General features: G+C 37.4%; 2 protein-coding genes across 2 annotated transcripts; one reads left to right on the forward strand and one right to left on the reverse strand.

Annotated features, from left to right (window-relative positions):
* Positions 1 to 1,103: 1,103 nt before the first annotated feature.
* On the reverse strand, positions 1,104 to 4,852 carry LOC140136623 (bolA-like protein 3). Its single transcript, XM_072158310.1, has 4 exons — positions 4,714 to 4,852; positions 3,244 to 3,364; positions 2,528 to 2,616; positions 1,104 to 2,070 (listed from the first exon to the last, which is right to left on the reverse strand). Exons 1-4 carry the CDS (start codon positions 4,738 to 4,740, stop codon positions 1,978 to 1,980), a joined length of 330 nt encoding a protein of 109 aa, XP_072014411.1. The 5' UTR covers positions 4,741 to 4,852; the 3' UTR covers positions 1,104 to 1,977.
* A 227-nt stretch (positions 4,853 to 5,079) lies between these two features.
* LOC140136157 (2,4-dienoyl-CoA reductase [(3E)-enoyl-CoA-producing], mitochondrial-like) lies at positions 5,080 to 11,096 on the forward strand. Its single transcript, XM_072157861.1, has 7 exons — positions 5,080 to 5,228; positions 6,626 to 6,846; positions 7,238 to 7,533; positions 8,396 to 8,495; positions 9,009 to 9,081; positions 10,164 to 10,373; positions 11,029 to 11,096. Exons 1-7 carry the CDS (start codon positions 5,169 to 5,171, stop codon positions 11,086 to 11,088), a joined length of 1,020 nt encoding a protein of 339 aa, XP_072013962.1. The 5' UTR covers positions 5,080 to 5,168; the 3' UTR covers positions 11,089 to 11,096.
* Positions 11,097 to 13,671: the final 2,575 nt, after the last annotated feature.

Below are 13,671 nucleotides of genomic sequence, written 5' to 3' on the forward strand. Positions count from 1 at the left end.
TTAATCAAATTTACAGCTGCATTCTTCGTAAAAAATACATCAAAAGAGATATATTCCACAAGTTCATGAAGAATGCGGCTGGAAATTTGATTAATTACCAAATGAGAAACATGTAATAAGGACGTATGCCCTTTGGTTATGAGGGTGACGAAATTAGAGATTGCGCAATAATTATGAGCCACTTCCCCCCCCCCCACCGAAGGGGGTAAAATTCCCAAATGGTGTGCCAAAAATCACTTGGGCCCCCCCATTTGACCTGCCAAAAATTGCTTTCCCCCTCTTGGCTTAGGCATGTTCATGGTAATGTTAATATTGTTTATCGCGATAAGTTTTCATTATCGCAATCATGACAATGGTATGACAGTTAGCAATATTTTGATAAAAATGTGTATTCAAAAATATGAAATTTGCCACATTTAAAAGTGAATGGCCAGCCAAATTTGCCTGTCAACATCGCAGATCAGCAGCCATTACAGCTTTTTAAACCACAGATTATGTGAGTAAATGCAATGAGGCTTTTGAACTGGATACCAATACACATACATTTGGTAAAACTTGACACAAAGAACAATTCATAAAAAAATAAAGGGTTTTGAAGCTGTTTAGTGCAATAAATGTTGCTGGCGATATAGCGATAAGACAAAGTGCAATGAACATGCCTATCTTGGCTTGCCAAAAAATTCTTGCCCCCACCCCCCATTTTACCCTTCCCCAGGACTCATAATTATTGCACAGCCCTTAGAACTTAAAATAATAGACTTCAGAACTTAAAACAATATCACTTCAAAATATGTTACAAAACCTAATGTTATGCAACACAAAAGATTTGAGCCAAGCCAAATCTATTCTGTTGACTACTGCACTGTGGTATTTTCTTGCTTGAAAGGCAAGAATATACTATTCAAATTCATTTATATTCATGTACGAATGCAGGGATTGAGTTTTGAAAATAACAGGCGTGCTACAAATCGCACTTCTGGCGGGATGTCAGGTGTGCTATTAAATTGCACCCTGTAAGAAGTTTAGGAATTGAGGTGTGCTATAAATCGCACTTGGACAGACGATTTAATGTGTGCAATGCTGTACGATTGCACTCACAGTCACAGGCTTTAAAACTCACTCCCTGCAAATGCTTTTTAAAATATGTGACCATCCACCACAAATGGGTTGTAAGGTTGGCATTTTCACTTTTAAAGATATTGGACAGCCAGGACAGTCAACTTTTCCTCAAAATAAGATTTACATTGATATATAACATGTCCCTGTTACTTGTTTGCAAGGTAGTAAAAATCAGGAAAAGAGTTGGGGAATCCTTTGTTTTCTTTTGTTTTCTGAGAGGTTCAAAGGACACACTACATGTAGGATCCACAACATGCCCATCTATCAGGGCACAGTTCTTTAACCCCAATACATTTGTACATTCTTTGACTGACCATTGAAAATTTGGGTACAAAAACTCATACTCTGCAACTTGAGGTCAAATTTTGCATTATTACTGTTTAATTGAGGGTATTGAACTATGCAATTGGGATGAGGCTATTGTGGTCTATAGTGACATTACAGCCCTTTGTTGTGGATGGTCACATATGTCCAAATTTGAGGTGCTTCTATGGTCACTTATTGATGATAAAGTCCACACTACCGCTGTTGAAGATTTAGGAAATATCTTCCACAGAAAATGGAATGAACACATTAGCAGCCCCATTTGAAACACACCCTCCTTCAGTGGAAGATTCAGGTTGAATCTTTCTCAGAGGGTGTATGAAATTCAAATGGAGCTGCCTGATGTGTTCATTCCGTTTGAAATTCATACTCCCTCTGTGAAAGATATTTCCAAAATCTTCCACAGGACAGGGGTAGTGTGGATTTTAAATGGAATGGCCCAATACTGTTCATTCCATTGCATCATAATTCTGACTTGACTCTAAAACAAGTCATTCAATTCAAGTTCATTTAGAATAACACATCTATTGTTTGTCATCTGCCATCAGAGTTTCCTTGTGTGTTTGTTTCTGGGACTGCTGTTGAAATACGTAAACCATGCATCTTCTTCACCTCATCTGCCAGAGCCTGGAACAAAAATAAGAATCAAACAAAACATAACAATACTATTCAACAGTTATGGTAATCACCATATGCTATGCGATTTCTTGGCAGAATGATTTACTTAAGGTGGTACTACACCCCTTGATAAATTTGTGACTATTTTTGCATTTTTCTCAAAAATAATAACACACTGGTAACAAAAGTTATGTATATTATAGGGCAAGGAATCCAGTTACTGCACTGGAATTTCACTCAAGACAAGCGGGCAATATCCCCGAAGCTTTCCCTAATGACTTCCGTTCACTAAAAATATTGTGCCCCAATTGTGCTACTAAAGGGTCCTCTTTCCATACAATATTTCCAAGCATCCAATGGCACACCTTTCGTCAAATTTTCTTCATATTTTTTTCTCAATTAAAAATGTTCACAATTGACAATCATAACAAAGTGAATATTAGTAATAAGCACCCTCATTACTAACCTCATTGACCATCCTATGTTGCGCTACCATTCTTTTTCCTGCAAAATCCTCTGCTTCTATGTGAATTTGATACATAGCACCACATCCACCTAAAAAAAGAGAAAATTGAACAAACTAAGACTGATAACCACAGACCATAAAATTTATCTTAAAAAAACCCAAAAAACTTGCACATATGACTGTTATCTTTCACATAATCAGCTCTAAAATAAACCATCTATGCGACTTTCATACCATTCAGTTTCACAAAAACTTACTTTCCTCCCTTATTTTACTAAAGATGTAAAATGTCAAAAATTACCCCAAATAATTAGGCCCTTTATGTTAAATTTAGTAGTCTTTTAAAATCTCTTTAAGAATAGATTCTCCAAAGCACGCTTCTTGGTTGATGAAGACATTTGTTGTTGATACTATTTTATGTGTTCATGAGCCACATCAATGAACCACATACAAGTTTTTTTCATCATGCAAGCTCATTTCTGGAAATCAGAAAATGCAAAATAAACCCGCTTTAAATTTGACATTCTTCTCCAAAATATTTTTAAAAGGGGAAAAACAATATTTGTAATGCTCCTGGAAAGCTTGGATGAAAACTATAATTACACCCATCAAATGTGTGTCATCGGTCCTCAGATCAATGACTGTAGGAACCCATGGATTCGATTACATGATCCATATAAACTATAATATGGCCTTATGCAGTTATGGGTACCAACCTGAAACATCTTCAACATGTACTGTGGTTGCTTTAGGGAATTTTTCTCTCAGGATACTGGCTATTTTCTTCTCTCCTTCATTACCAGCCGACAACCAACGTGGTCGTAGCATCACAGGTAGCTGAAATAAAATAGGTATATTGATATTAATTTTGATGATTGTACCATCAGAAAAGTAGGCCTATAAATGTATGAGTAAGGGTGCAATATTAAGCATTTTTTGGAAAGTCAAAAGGAGGGTAACGTTCAAATATGCATAATTACTTTTATTTCCTGAATACAGAGAGGTCTATAGAAACAGCATTCAACCCACCCTTACAATGGTGGTAAAACAGCCTCGTTAGAGACCGCTGCCACCACTAGAAATAATAATCCGAATAATCAGTCCCAGAACAAAATATTAATTTCTGACATGATCGTGTTCTGGGTCTGAACTGTTTCCATTCGAAATCTTTACGGCAAATTGGACAAGAGAAGCACATGGTCCTACTTCACAATTTTTAGTCCCCTATTCATGCTGTATGAATCACTCTATTGTGGACCATCCGGGGGACCATCCTGAAGATACTTGAGTGTTTGGTCAAGCGGAACAGTTTTGACAGGCCTTTTGTCTACCTCTCTGTTTGTAAACAGATGAGGAGGTCAAAATTGTCATCCTCGCCGAATAGGAAAGTCAGTGTAATAGTACGGCACTGGTCTTAGCCCATTTTGCCACCCATTATTTTGATTAAAAGGGCATTTCGTGATCCACAGCCTCATCCCCCCCACTTTTCTCAAAAAAAAGTTGAGATTTTTATATCACTGGAAACCTCTGGCTACATAATGTTTATGTACAAAAAATTTCTTGCAGATTAATTCGTTTAGCAAAGATATCGTGAAATTTTAAAGTGGGGGGGGGGGGGGGGGTAGGAGCAACAAATTATTCATGACGATGTGTGACATTTTACTCATTTTCCAGCTTTTTGCGTGAGATTTATTACCTAGGCATGAGATTATACTACCTTGGCGTGAGACCGTGAGAAAGTGACCCAATGCGTGCGTGCGTGAGATTCACGCCCAATGCGTGAGAGTTGACCGGGGAGTTGACAGCCCTGCACATAATCATGCATAACTCGCAAACGCTAAATCGGAATCAACTGAAATTTTGGGAACAAGCTTTTTTCGTGGATATCTACTGAAAAATGACATAAAAAGAGGATGCTAGGAATCACGAAATACTCCTTTAATGGATCGTGAGGGTAACTAAATAGAATAGATTAAATAGATCATTATCATGATTATACTTTAACGTCATGCTAGTAGTAAGTAGTATATGAATTTTATATGATATGAGAATAAATCAAATGATGTTGAACATCATAACAAAATTAACATGTTGATTTGAATGAAACTGGCATGCAGACTCAGCAGATGCCAGAGTGAGAGTGAAAGCTTAAACTTTATTTTTTAAATTTAATGAGAATAACTTACAAATCTTTTCCCAAACGATCTCAACATTTTGAATTATGATCTACTGGACGGTAAAACTGAAGACAACCTCAATATTTTGTTGTGTAAACTTCACAAATCATGAAACAAACAAGTGAAAATCAATCATTTGTGATCCCAATGGAAGTTGCCATTTAACTGGTGTTTCTATTTGTATACTAGATCAATTTTGTATTTTCAATTAAATTGGTTTTTTTACGGAGTAAAATTACATACGAATTTCCCCGGATTAAAACCTCAATGACGATTTATGTTGATGGTTTATTAATTTAATCGTAAATTATAATTATCTGGTATACTTAATTAGATAAATAAAAATAAAAACACTGATAGATTGCGGATATTCATAGCACGTCACCCAAATTTTCCGTGGAGCAAAAATAAAAGTTATATAATTTTGCATTTTAGTTAGTTTCTGCAAAATTCTCCTTACTATAATGATGTATTCTAAAGTTACTCATTTTGGTCGTCTTATAGTAACTCAAAGAACACGCCCGGTAAGTCAAAATCATTTATATATAGCTTGTAAAGTCACCATATTTATTATAATTTAATACAATTTAGTCAAATCAACTAAGTAAGCTTCTATGATATGAGTTATCTTCAGTCTTCAGTGGGTGGCTTCCTATAACAGTTCGTTGAGCTAAACTGGAAGTGGGTTGTTTAGACCTCACAGTCAGTGCGGTGCTAAAAACATAAATTTGGTGCTGTACATCAGAAGGTGCGAGTAAAAAGTGGGCTGGCTGGTTTAAAGTGTCTTCAGAAGTTCAGGCTGGCCGGCGCGGTGGCGACATAGCACTGATTGAACTCATGGGCTTGAAGTTGAAAGCACAGCCACAGATGGAGGGCGCACACACAGCTGATTCGGGGAGATTGTTCCACACACGAATTGTCTTTGGAAAGAATGAATAGTTAGTAGACATCTATAGTTGCACTGGGCTGGCGATAACACAGGGCAGCTCATCTCCATTGATGGAATATCGGAAGAGGCTGGGTTTTTTCTTCAGGGTCACTGACATGATGGCACATTTCCCAACATTGAAGGACATAAGCCATGTATCGGCCCAGTTATAGTGTGACTCACACAGTGACAGTGTGAGCAGTGGTGAGTGTACTGTGCATGTGTTGATCATGTTGAGTGTACAGCTAGTTCTCCCCAATTGTAGTAACTACAAATTTCGAACATTTGAGGACTTGTTCTCAAGTTATAGGGAGTGCCAAATGTTTTCATTTCAAATGCTGCAAAATTTTGATATTGACAAACAATAAATTTACATGTATGAAAGGTGAATTCAAATTTGCCACCAAACTGCATCATTTTATATATCAAATTAAAGCCCTTGAGTAAAGAAAGCCAAAACTGAAAACCTAATAATTAACAGCTGGTCTGCTTTATTTGAAGTGCATATTGAAGTTTGTGACTTAGTATGTTATGTGCATAGATATTATAGGAAGCTTAAATTGGCAGGCTGTCATGCAATTTATCCGTCTCTTCCGAAAATATATTGACATTCTGGTTAACTTCTGGACATGTAACACCGGAAGTGTGACATGACCTCGCAGGACATACCCAAAATGTGTCATATTTTTTAGTGCAAAAAAATCAAATTTGTTTGTCTTTTGCTCTGGAATATCTGTAGTCACAAATTGGTAAACCTGTGCAAGCTTCCAAAATTCGCCATTCTGATTTAGGGGTTCATTCATATATTTTCATTTTTCTCATACTGGTACTGGTTCTCATACTGGTACAAGTCTTTGTGATTTTCGCCCCAAGTTTTAAACTTATTTGCTTCTAAAAGCCTCTTTTTGAAAAATTGCAGGCCTCTTGGGCACAATAAGTAATTTATGCTTTATAATATATTTATAAGTGTCTTATTTATGTCTTCAACTTTAGGAGCAATGTCGTCGACTTCTGCATGCAAGTCGAGCCTTACAACATCCAGATGAAACCAAGCCTAAATCACACCCTAGCCTAGCCCCAGTATTAACTCCAATGTTACCACCAGGGTCATTTGACGGGAAGATAGCATTCATTACTGGAGGTGGCACAGGTCTAGGGAAGGGCATGGCTACAATGCTGTCATCACTAGGGGCACAAGTTGTCATCTCAAGCAGGTAGGCAAAGTGGCATAACAAAGGCTTTTACTCATATAATCATGAGTCATCTGTGATCATGGGTTCTAATCATCTGCAACTTCAAGATGTTCTTTACATGACAAGGTTTGCCTCACTTGTCTACCCCACCCTGGTGTATTGGGGAGCTGTTAAGGGATAATTAAAATCTACATGTAAGTGCTGAGAGGAGTTGTGCATCGGGTGCACATCTTGTTGCAGGGAAATGATTAGTGGCAGCAAAAGAAATAATCATATTTGGGCAAAGTGCACATTCAAATACCAAATATTTAAATGTCTTTATTTAGTTTTTATTTTGCTAGAGAAATATTCTACACTTATTCCAATTTAGATGTGAATATCTCAATTTGCGTCTCATTTTCTTTATCTACAGAAAGCAAGATGTACTTGATAAAACGGCTGAAGAAATCAGTGGCCAAACTGGCAATAAGGTGTTCCCCATTTCTGCAGATGTCCGTAATCCCGATTCCATCAAATCAGCTGTGGACCAAGCCATCGAACAAGCAGGAGGGTTACCACATGTCGTCATCAACAACGCTGCTGGCAATTTTATCTCCCCCACAGAGAGGCTTTCACCAAATGCTTGGAAAACAGTTGTTGACATTGTCCTTAATGGCACAGCCTTGGTCACACTTGATATAGGGAAAAGGCTTATTGAAGCTAATCAAGGTAGATATTATTGAAATAATGAGAGTAGAAAGTTTCAGTATAGATTACAGCTTACAGTCATTGTGGTTTCGGAGGCAAATCATATTGCAAATGCTACAGATGATTCAGACATGGCCAAAGTAGTGACTTGCAGACATGTTGCATTAGAAATATCTTCAGTTCAACTGCTATTTACACCGCTGCATCTTAAGCCGGGATCTTAAATTTAAGGTCTAACATCATTAGCCAGGCCAACTGGACAGATTTATACCAGTAATTACTAATGTTTGTGCTGGTATTTGGGTAGGTAACCTTGTCCTTATATAATATTACAATGTTCTTTTAGACTGGTCAGGACCTTTGTGAGTTTGACAATTTTATTATCATGGGTTGTATTTTGTCATTAAATGTTAAGCTTGTGTAACACTTTATGAACAAATCCAGATGTGTTGTTAAAGGTCCAAAATTATTGGCCTGGTCAACTGGCATGGCAGGTTTGTGCAGGAACTAAATACCAATGATTACTAAATGTTTATACTAGGATTTAGGCAGGTAACCCTGTCCTTACATACCACAATGTTCTTTTAGATGGTCAGGACTTTGGCGAGTTGCACACTTATTATCATGGATTATGTTACTTGTATGCCATAAAATGTTGAGCTTGTGTAACACTTTATGAATAAATCATTGTGTTGTTAACCCTTTAATTTTGAGGGAATCATTTTCACCTAATCTCCATTTGAATCTTATTTCTTTAATTCTTTAAAATCCAAATCTCCTCCTAGTAAATCTAAAGCTTATCCACCTGTTAGCTTAAAAAAATTGTTAGAATCTATTTTTGATGACCATTAATTATTATTATGTGTCTATTCATGTATTACAGGAGCCAGTTTCCTAGCTATAACAACAATCTATGCTAAGAGTGGTTCAGGATTTGTAAGCCCAAGTGCAGCAGCTAAATCAGGAGTAGAAGCCTTGGCAAAGTAAGTTATATATATTTGCCTCTTTTTGGAGAAGTTTTTTTCCCAGTTGGCCTTCCATTCTTTTTTTTTTTTTTTGCTGGTATTTTTCACGCTGCTGATGTGATCTAGTTTTTTGTGTTATTCAGATTTCTTTCATTATAATGTTGCCTGTCCATTCATTTATAATTAGCCTGATCTCTACACCTACTCTTGAAAAAGAACAGTTTTCTTTTTGAAATGTCTGGTTTTTAATTTTATGTATTTATTTGTTTGTACCCCCTTCCCCGGTGTTAACCCTACAGTATTGGTACCAAGAAAAAAAGTGGGGAGGGGTTGTATTGATAGAACCAAACAGTCCAAATTACATAACAGTGCCAATTGTCAAATCCCCAAAAGGGAAGTGGATAAAACAAGATGGTGGCCAATAAAGCTCTTCAAACTTTGCCTGTGTATACCTACATGTAAACTATTAAGGAATTGTGGTGAAACTGAATGGGGCTTTTAATTTAGAAACCTGTGATTTCTTGGTTTCAGATCATTAGCTGCTGAATGGGGACCATATGGTATAAGATATAATGTGATTGCACCAGGTCCAGTTCCAACAAAGGTGAGTAGCTCCATCATTCCACAAATTTTACAAGACGTTTCTCCAACACACCCCACTTCGTTCATAGCAGTAAATTTGGAAAATGAGACCTGTGATTTATAATGCTGCCAGTGGGGAAATGAAGCTATAACAAGTTTTGTTGACAAGCTAGTGAAAACTGCTGTCAGAACTCAACCATTCTACAGGTTTCATAATAAATTTCATGGCAGATTGGTTGTAAATTTAAAAAAAAAGATGATATATAATGCTGTTAGTGAGAAAGTGTAAACTTTTAAACAAACTAGTTTAGTTAGTAAGGTAGCAAAGTCTGATGAGAACTCATTCATATCGTGTCTCTTACGACCAGAGACTGGAATGCAATACCAAAATCAATCTACTCAAAGAAGCTTTCATAGTCATGATAGTGCACCACCTCAACTAAAGTTTATCCACTAACATTGTATGCACTGCTCTAGTACTGGAGAATATTTGAATCTGGATCAGAGGTGTAGCAAGCTGGTGGACAGGGTGGGCGAAGTCCTGTGGCCCAGAGGAAAAAGCGAAAATGAAATAAGGGGGAAAAGAGAAAGAAAGAAAGAAAGATGTTAAAAGGCTCTTGCTACACCCCTGATCTGCATGTCTGGATGGTGGATGCTTTACTCTGATTAAGATTGACCAGTTTGACCAAGCTGTTTGAGTGGCTGGGCTTATTGTGAGCTAAGAGTTGATTGAAATTTGAACCAGTGCAGTGGTGTTGCCCCCCCCCCCCATACCCCCAGTTAAAACCCAAAATTATGAAAGTTTCCACTTTTTGCAGCAATTTTGCTCAAAATTGGTTTATTTTTCCCGCCTCTGAAATTCACTTCCCCCTCCCCGAAAAAAATTCTGGCACTGCCACTACCAGGGGGAGCAAGATGATTTTCGGGGATAAAATATCTTATCAGCCAGCATCCCACACAGGATGGCAAGATGTTCCACAAGGGCACATTGGACAGTTCCCCCACCCCTTCCGTCATTGGCTACACTGCTGCAATGGACAGTACACAAAAAGAGGCAAAGCAACAGAACTCATGATGATTAATTTCTTCCTTTTACTTTTACAGGGTGCTTTCAGTAGACTAGACCCAACTGGCCAATTTGAAAAGCAGCTGCTCAAAATGCTTCCAACCGGGCGGTTTGGAGATCCTAGTGAGTTGGCAAATCTAGCAACGTACCTTGTCAGTGATTACGCCAGTTGGATGACAGGAGCGGTTATAGATTTAGATGGTGGAGAATTTGTCTACAGGTCTGGTGAATTCAATATGCTATCAAAGGTAAGATCATTTTTGCAGTCGTACATGTTAATAGCACATAAACTAATACTTGTGTTAGCCAAATCCAAGGAAATACTACTCACGAATCTGGGCTTTCGCCATCTTGGCGGATGGCTTTATCGCAGATGATTTGGTCCACTGCTTTTCCCGCAAGACTTGGGGTGCATTTGAGGGTGCTGATTGCATACACTCCCCTCACACACACCCCTGATTGTTCAACTTTCAAGCGAATGTGATCCTCAAATGTAAACACACAGACTTTGATAGATAGCAACAGATAAAAACATGTTGTTAGGTAATTAGTAAAATTTTATAAAAATGGCAGCGTTTGAGGGTGCTGATTACACACACCCCCCCACACACACTCCTGATTGTTAAACTGTCAAGCGAATGTAATCCTCAAATGTGAACACACAGACTTTGATAGATAGCAACAGATAAAAACATTTTGTTAGGTAATTAGTAAAATTTCATAAAAATGGCTGCGTTTGATACGCACACACCCCGGCACACACCCCCCACCCCTACACCCCTGATTGTTAAACTTTCAAGTGAATGTGAACACACAGACTTCAATAGATAGAAACAGATAAAAACATGTTGTTAGGTACAAATTTTAATGAACTTTGTTGTTGATTGTTTTTTTCCCTCACAGGTAACCAAAGAGCAGTGGGACATGATGGAGTCTATGATACGCAATGTCAAGGGATCCTAAAATCAAACTGTCAGCAAAAAGACTTTATTATGAATTGATATCAGGGACCAACAAAGTTTATTTTTAAATGAGGCCAACAAATTGAGCAAGAAATCAGCATTCTGAATTCCATTCACATTGATTTTTGGAAGAGATTGAAACATTCCCATTAGCACTCCACACATACGCGATCAGCAATACACGTTTCCATGCGACGTAAGGCTGACACTACAGGTTGTTCCAGGATATTCAACAACAGGGAATTTTCGGTCAAACTGACTTCAGGTTGAGAAACCCAGAATCCGCATATTTTTACACCATTTTTAATTGTATACCAAAGAGATTAGACCAATAAGAATCAGGACTTCTTTGCATTTCTTTCCCGAAGGGCAGAATAGTACCTCCGGATTATTTTGCTCTGAACCTGGTAGTGCATGTTAGTGTTCTGTGTATAATGCATTATATCGCATTCCATGCTTGGCATGCAAACCTTTGTAATGCCCAGAATTACAGACACAAAAATTACCATTCGATTTCACGCTTTTGCCGATAAATACCAGAAGTACTCTATCTTAGTCCCCATGCAATGCATGACAGTCCAATATGGCGGTTTCACCGTAGCATATTACACACTGAGATATTCTGAGTGCTTAGATGTATGAAACATACAACATGAAAGTACAGTACAACCTCTCTTATCCGGACCTCTTTTATATGGATCTCTTTGTTATCTGGCTGTGAAATTTTCACAGGAAAACATCTTTTTGATGATTTAACACCTTAATTCCATGCTCTGAATGCTTAGAATGACATATCTATGTTGCATAAAGCACTCTAAAGCCATCTTTTAGTGTTATTACCCATTTTAAAACAATCTTTTGTCGTCAGTACTTGGGACAGTATGTAATTCACTTATCCGCATTTTTCACTTATCTGGACAGTTGGTCCCATCGTGGCTGGATAAAAGAGGTTGGACTGTATGGGAAAATCAATTAAAATTAATCAATTCTCACTATGATCCCTTTTTACAACTCAAAGTTTGTTACTGAAGTTATCAACTTACTCAAGTTAATGAGTCACAACCAAACATCGTCAGCCCCCCCCCCTCCACAAGAGTATTTCTCCCTGTATCCAAGTTGAAAGGGACCTGAAAGAATGCATGCAGAATTAAAGCCCAAATTGAACTTTTTTTAAAGAAGTTGATTTTTTGTATAATTATAATAAATTATTTGAATGAAATGATATTACCGGTATATTAGTAGGTCAACTACAATAAAGGCTGAAATTTGATTTCACAGTAATAATGTGAATGCTGGATTTTGTTAAATGTGAATATTGTATAAATTAAACAAAATTGTTTCTTGACTAATTTTCCTGTGTTTGAGTCTATTTTGTTTTCTGTAAATCTGATATCAGCAGTTGCAATGTTACAGATCATGTAAATCAGTATACATAAATCGGGTCAGTGCCCCCCCTCCCCCGTTCAATTGGGCCAGTCTCCAATCAGAGGCCTCATTTATTTTTTAACCCTGATTAAAGGGGGCATTGCAACTCCTTCCTGACATAGAGATGTCACATCTGTGTATCTGTTTTAGTTAAGATATCATGCAACATTTTAAGGCAATTGTGCAATATTTTTTAGACAAAGGTGACAGCAATGTTAAAATGTATCTACTCGCTGATCTTTTCATTTTTGACAGGAGCAGAGATATTTGGGTTGAAAACACAGTTTTGTGATTTTCACCCTTTTTTTACCAAAAATATCAATATTAAAATGGCTGTACTTTCAACTTTGACCAAAAAAGTTAATATTACATCATGGTAAATCGTGGTAATTTTTACAAACAATTGCATCAAGATATACCATATAGTTTATTCACTTTCAAAGTTATGATAACTATTTTAGTATTTACATTTTTTGTAGAAAATAGGTTAACAAATCATAAGCACTGTTTTTTTTAATCCAAATATCTCAGCTCATGTCACTTTTTACAAAAACAGCTGGGTACATAATGGCTCTTACCTTTGTCTAAAATGTTGCAAAAAAACCTCAAAATGACAAAAATGGGCTAAAAAGTACAAAAAAGTGGCCTAAAATGTTAAATATCAGGGCGGCCAGCATCCTTCAGGGGACAAGATTAGCCACCCTCCTTTGCCCCTGGTTGCGCCACTGTTGATCGCCCAATTTTGGTGCAAAAAGAATTTTGAGCCATGAGGATAGATTCCTATTCTTTTTTAGACTTTTCCGCAATAAAATAGTAAAATACCACTAATCAATTTCAAATCGATGAAAATTTAATATAAAAATGTACAGATTAAATTTTGAGATACGGGTGCTCAAACCCCGGGCTCAAAAACTTAACAGGGCCTTCACCATTTCCGACCCATTCTCTGTGCATATGATCAGTGGCGTAACTCCTATGGGCTCTGGGGGGACGCGCCCCCGGGCACCCGGGCTAAGGGGTACCCTGGCCAGGCCTGAATACACATGCATTTTGACACGATAATACTTTGTTATAAAAAGAAGTGGACACCTTTACCCACCATGGAGAGAATTAATCTTCATTTTCACGTGCCACCTTAAGTTGTCATTTGAAAGACCGA

The sequence above is a fragment of the Amphiura filiformis genome, chromosome 16, assembly GCF_039555335.1.
Source record: "Amphiura filiformis chromosome 16, Afil_fr2py, whole genome shotgun sequence".
NCBI lineage: Eukaryota > Metazoa > Echinodermata > Ophiuroidea > Amphilepidida > Amphiuridae > Amphiura > Amphiura filiformis.

Coding starts and splice junctions, on each gene's coding strand:
- LOC140136623 (XM_072158310.1), bottom strand. CDS start 4,740: ATGTTGAGATCGTTTGGGAAAAGATTT. Junction 3,365..4,713: donor GATCGTTTGGGAAAAGATTT/GTAAGTTATTCT, acceptor ATTTTATTTCAG/CTACCTGTGATGCTACGACC. Junction 2,617..3,243: donor ACATGTTGAAGATGTTTCAG/GTTGGTACCCAT, acceptor CTCTTTTTTTAG/GTGGATGTGGTGCTATGTAT.
- LOC140136157 (XM_072157861.1), top strand. CDS start 5,169: ATGATGTATTCTAAAGTTACTCATTTTGGTCGTCTTATAGTAACTCAA. Junction 5,229..6,625: donor TAACTCAAAGAACACGCCCG/GTAAGTCAAAAT, acceptor CTTCAACTTTAG/GAGCAATGTCGTCGACTTCT. Junction 7,534..8,395: donor GCTTATTGAAGCTAATCAAG/GTAGATATTATT, acceptor CATGTATTACAG/GAGCCAGTTTCCTAGCTATA.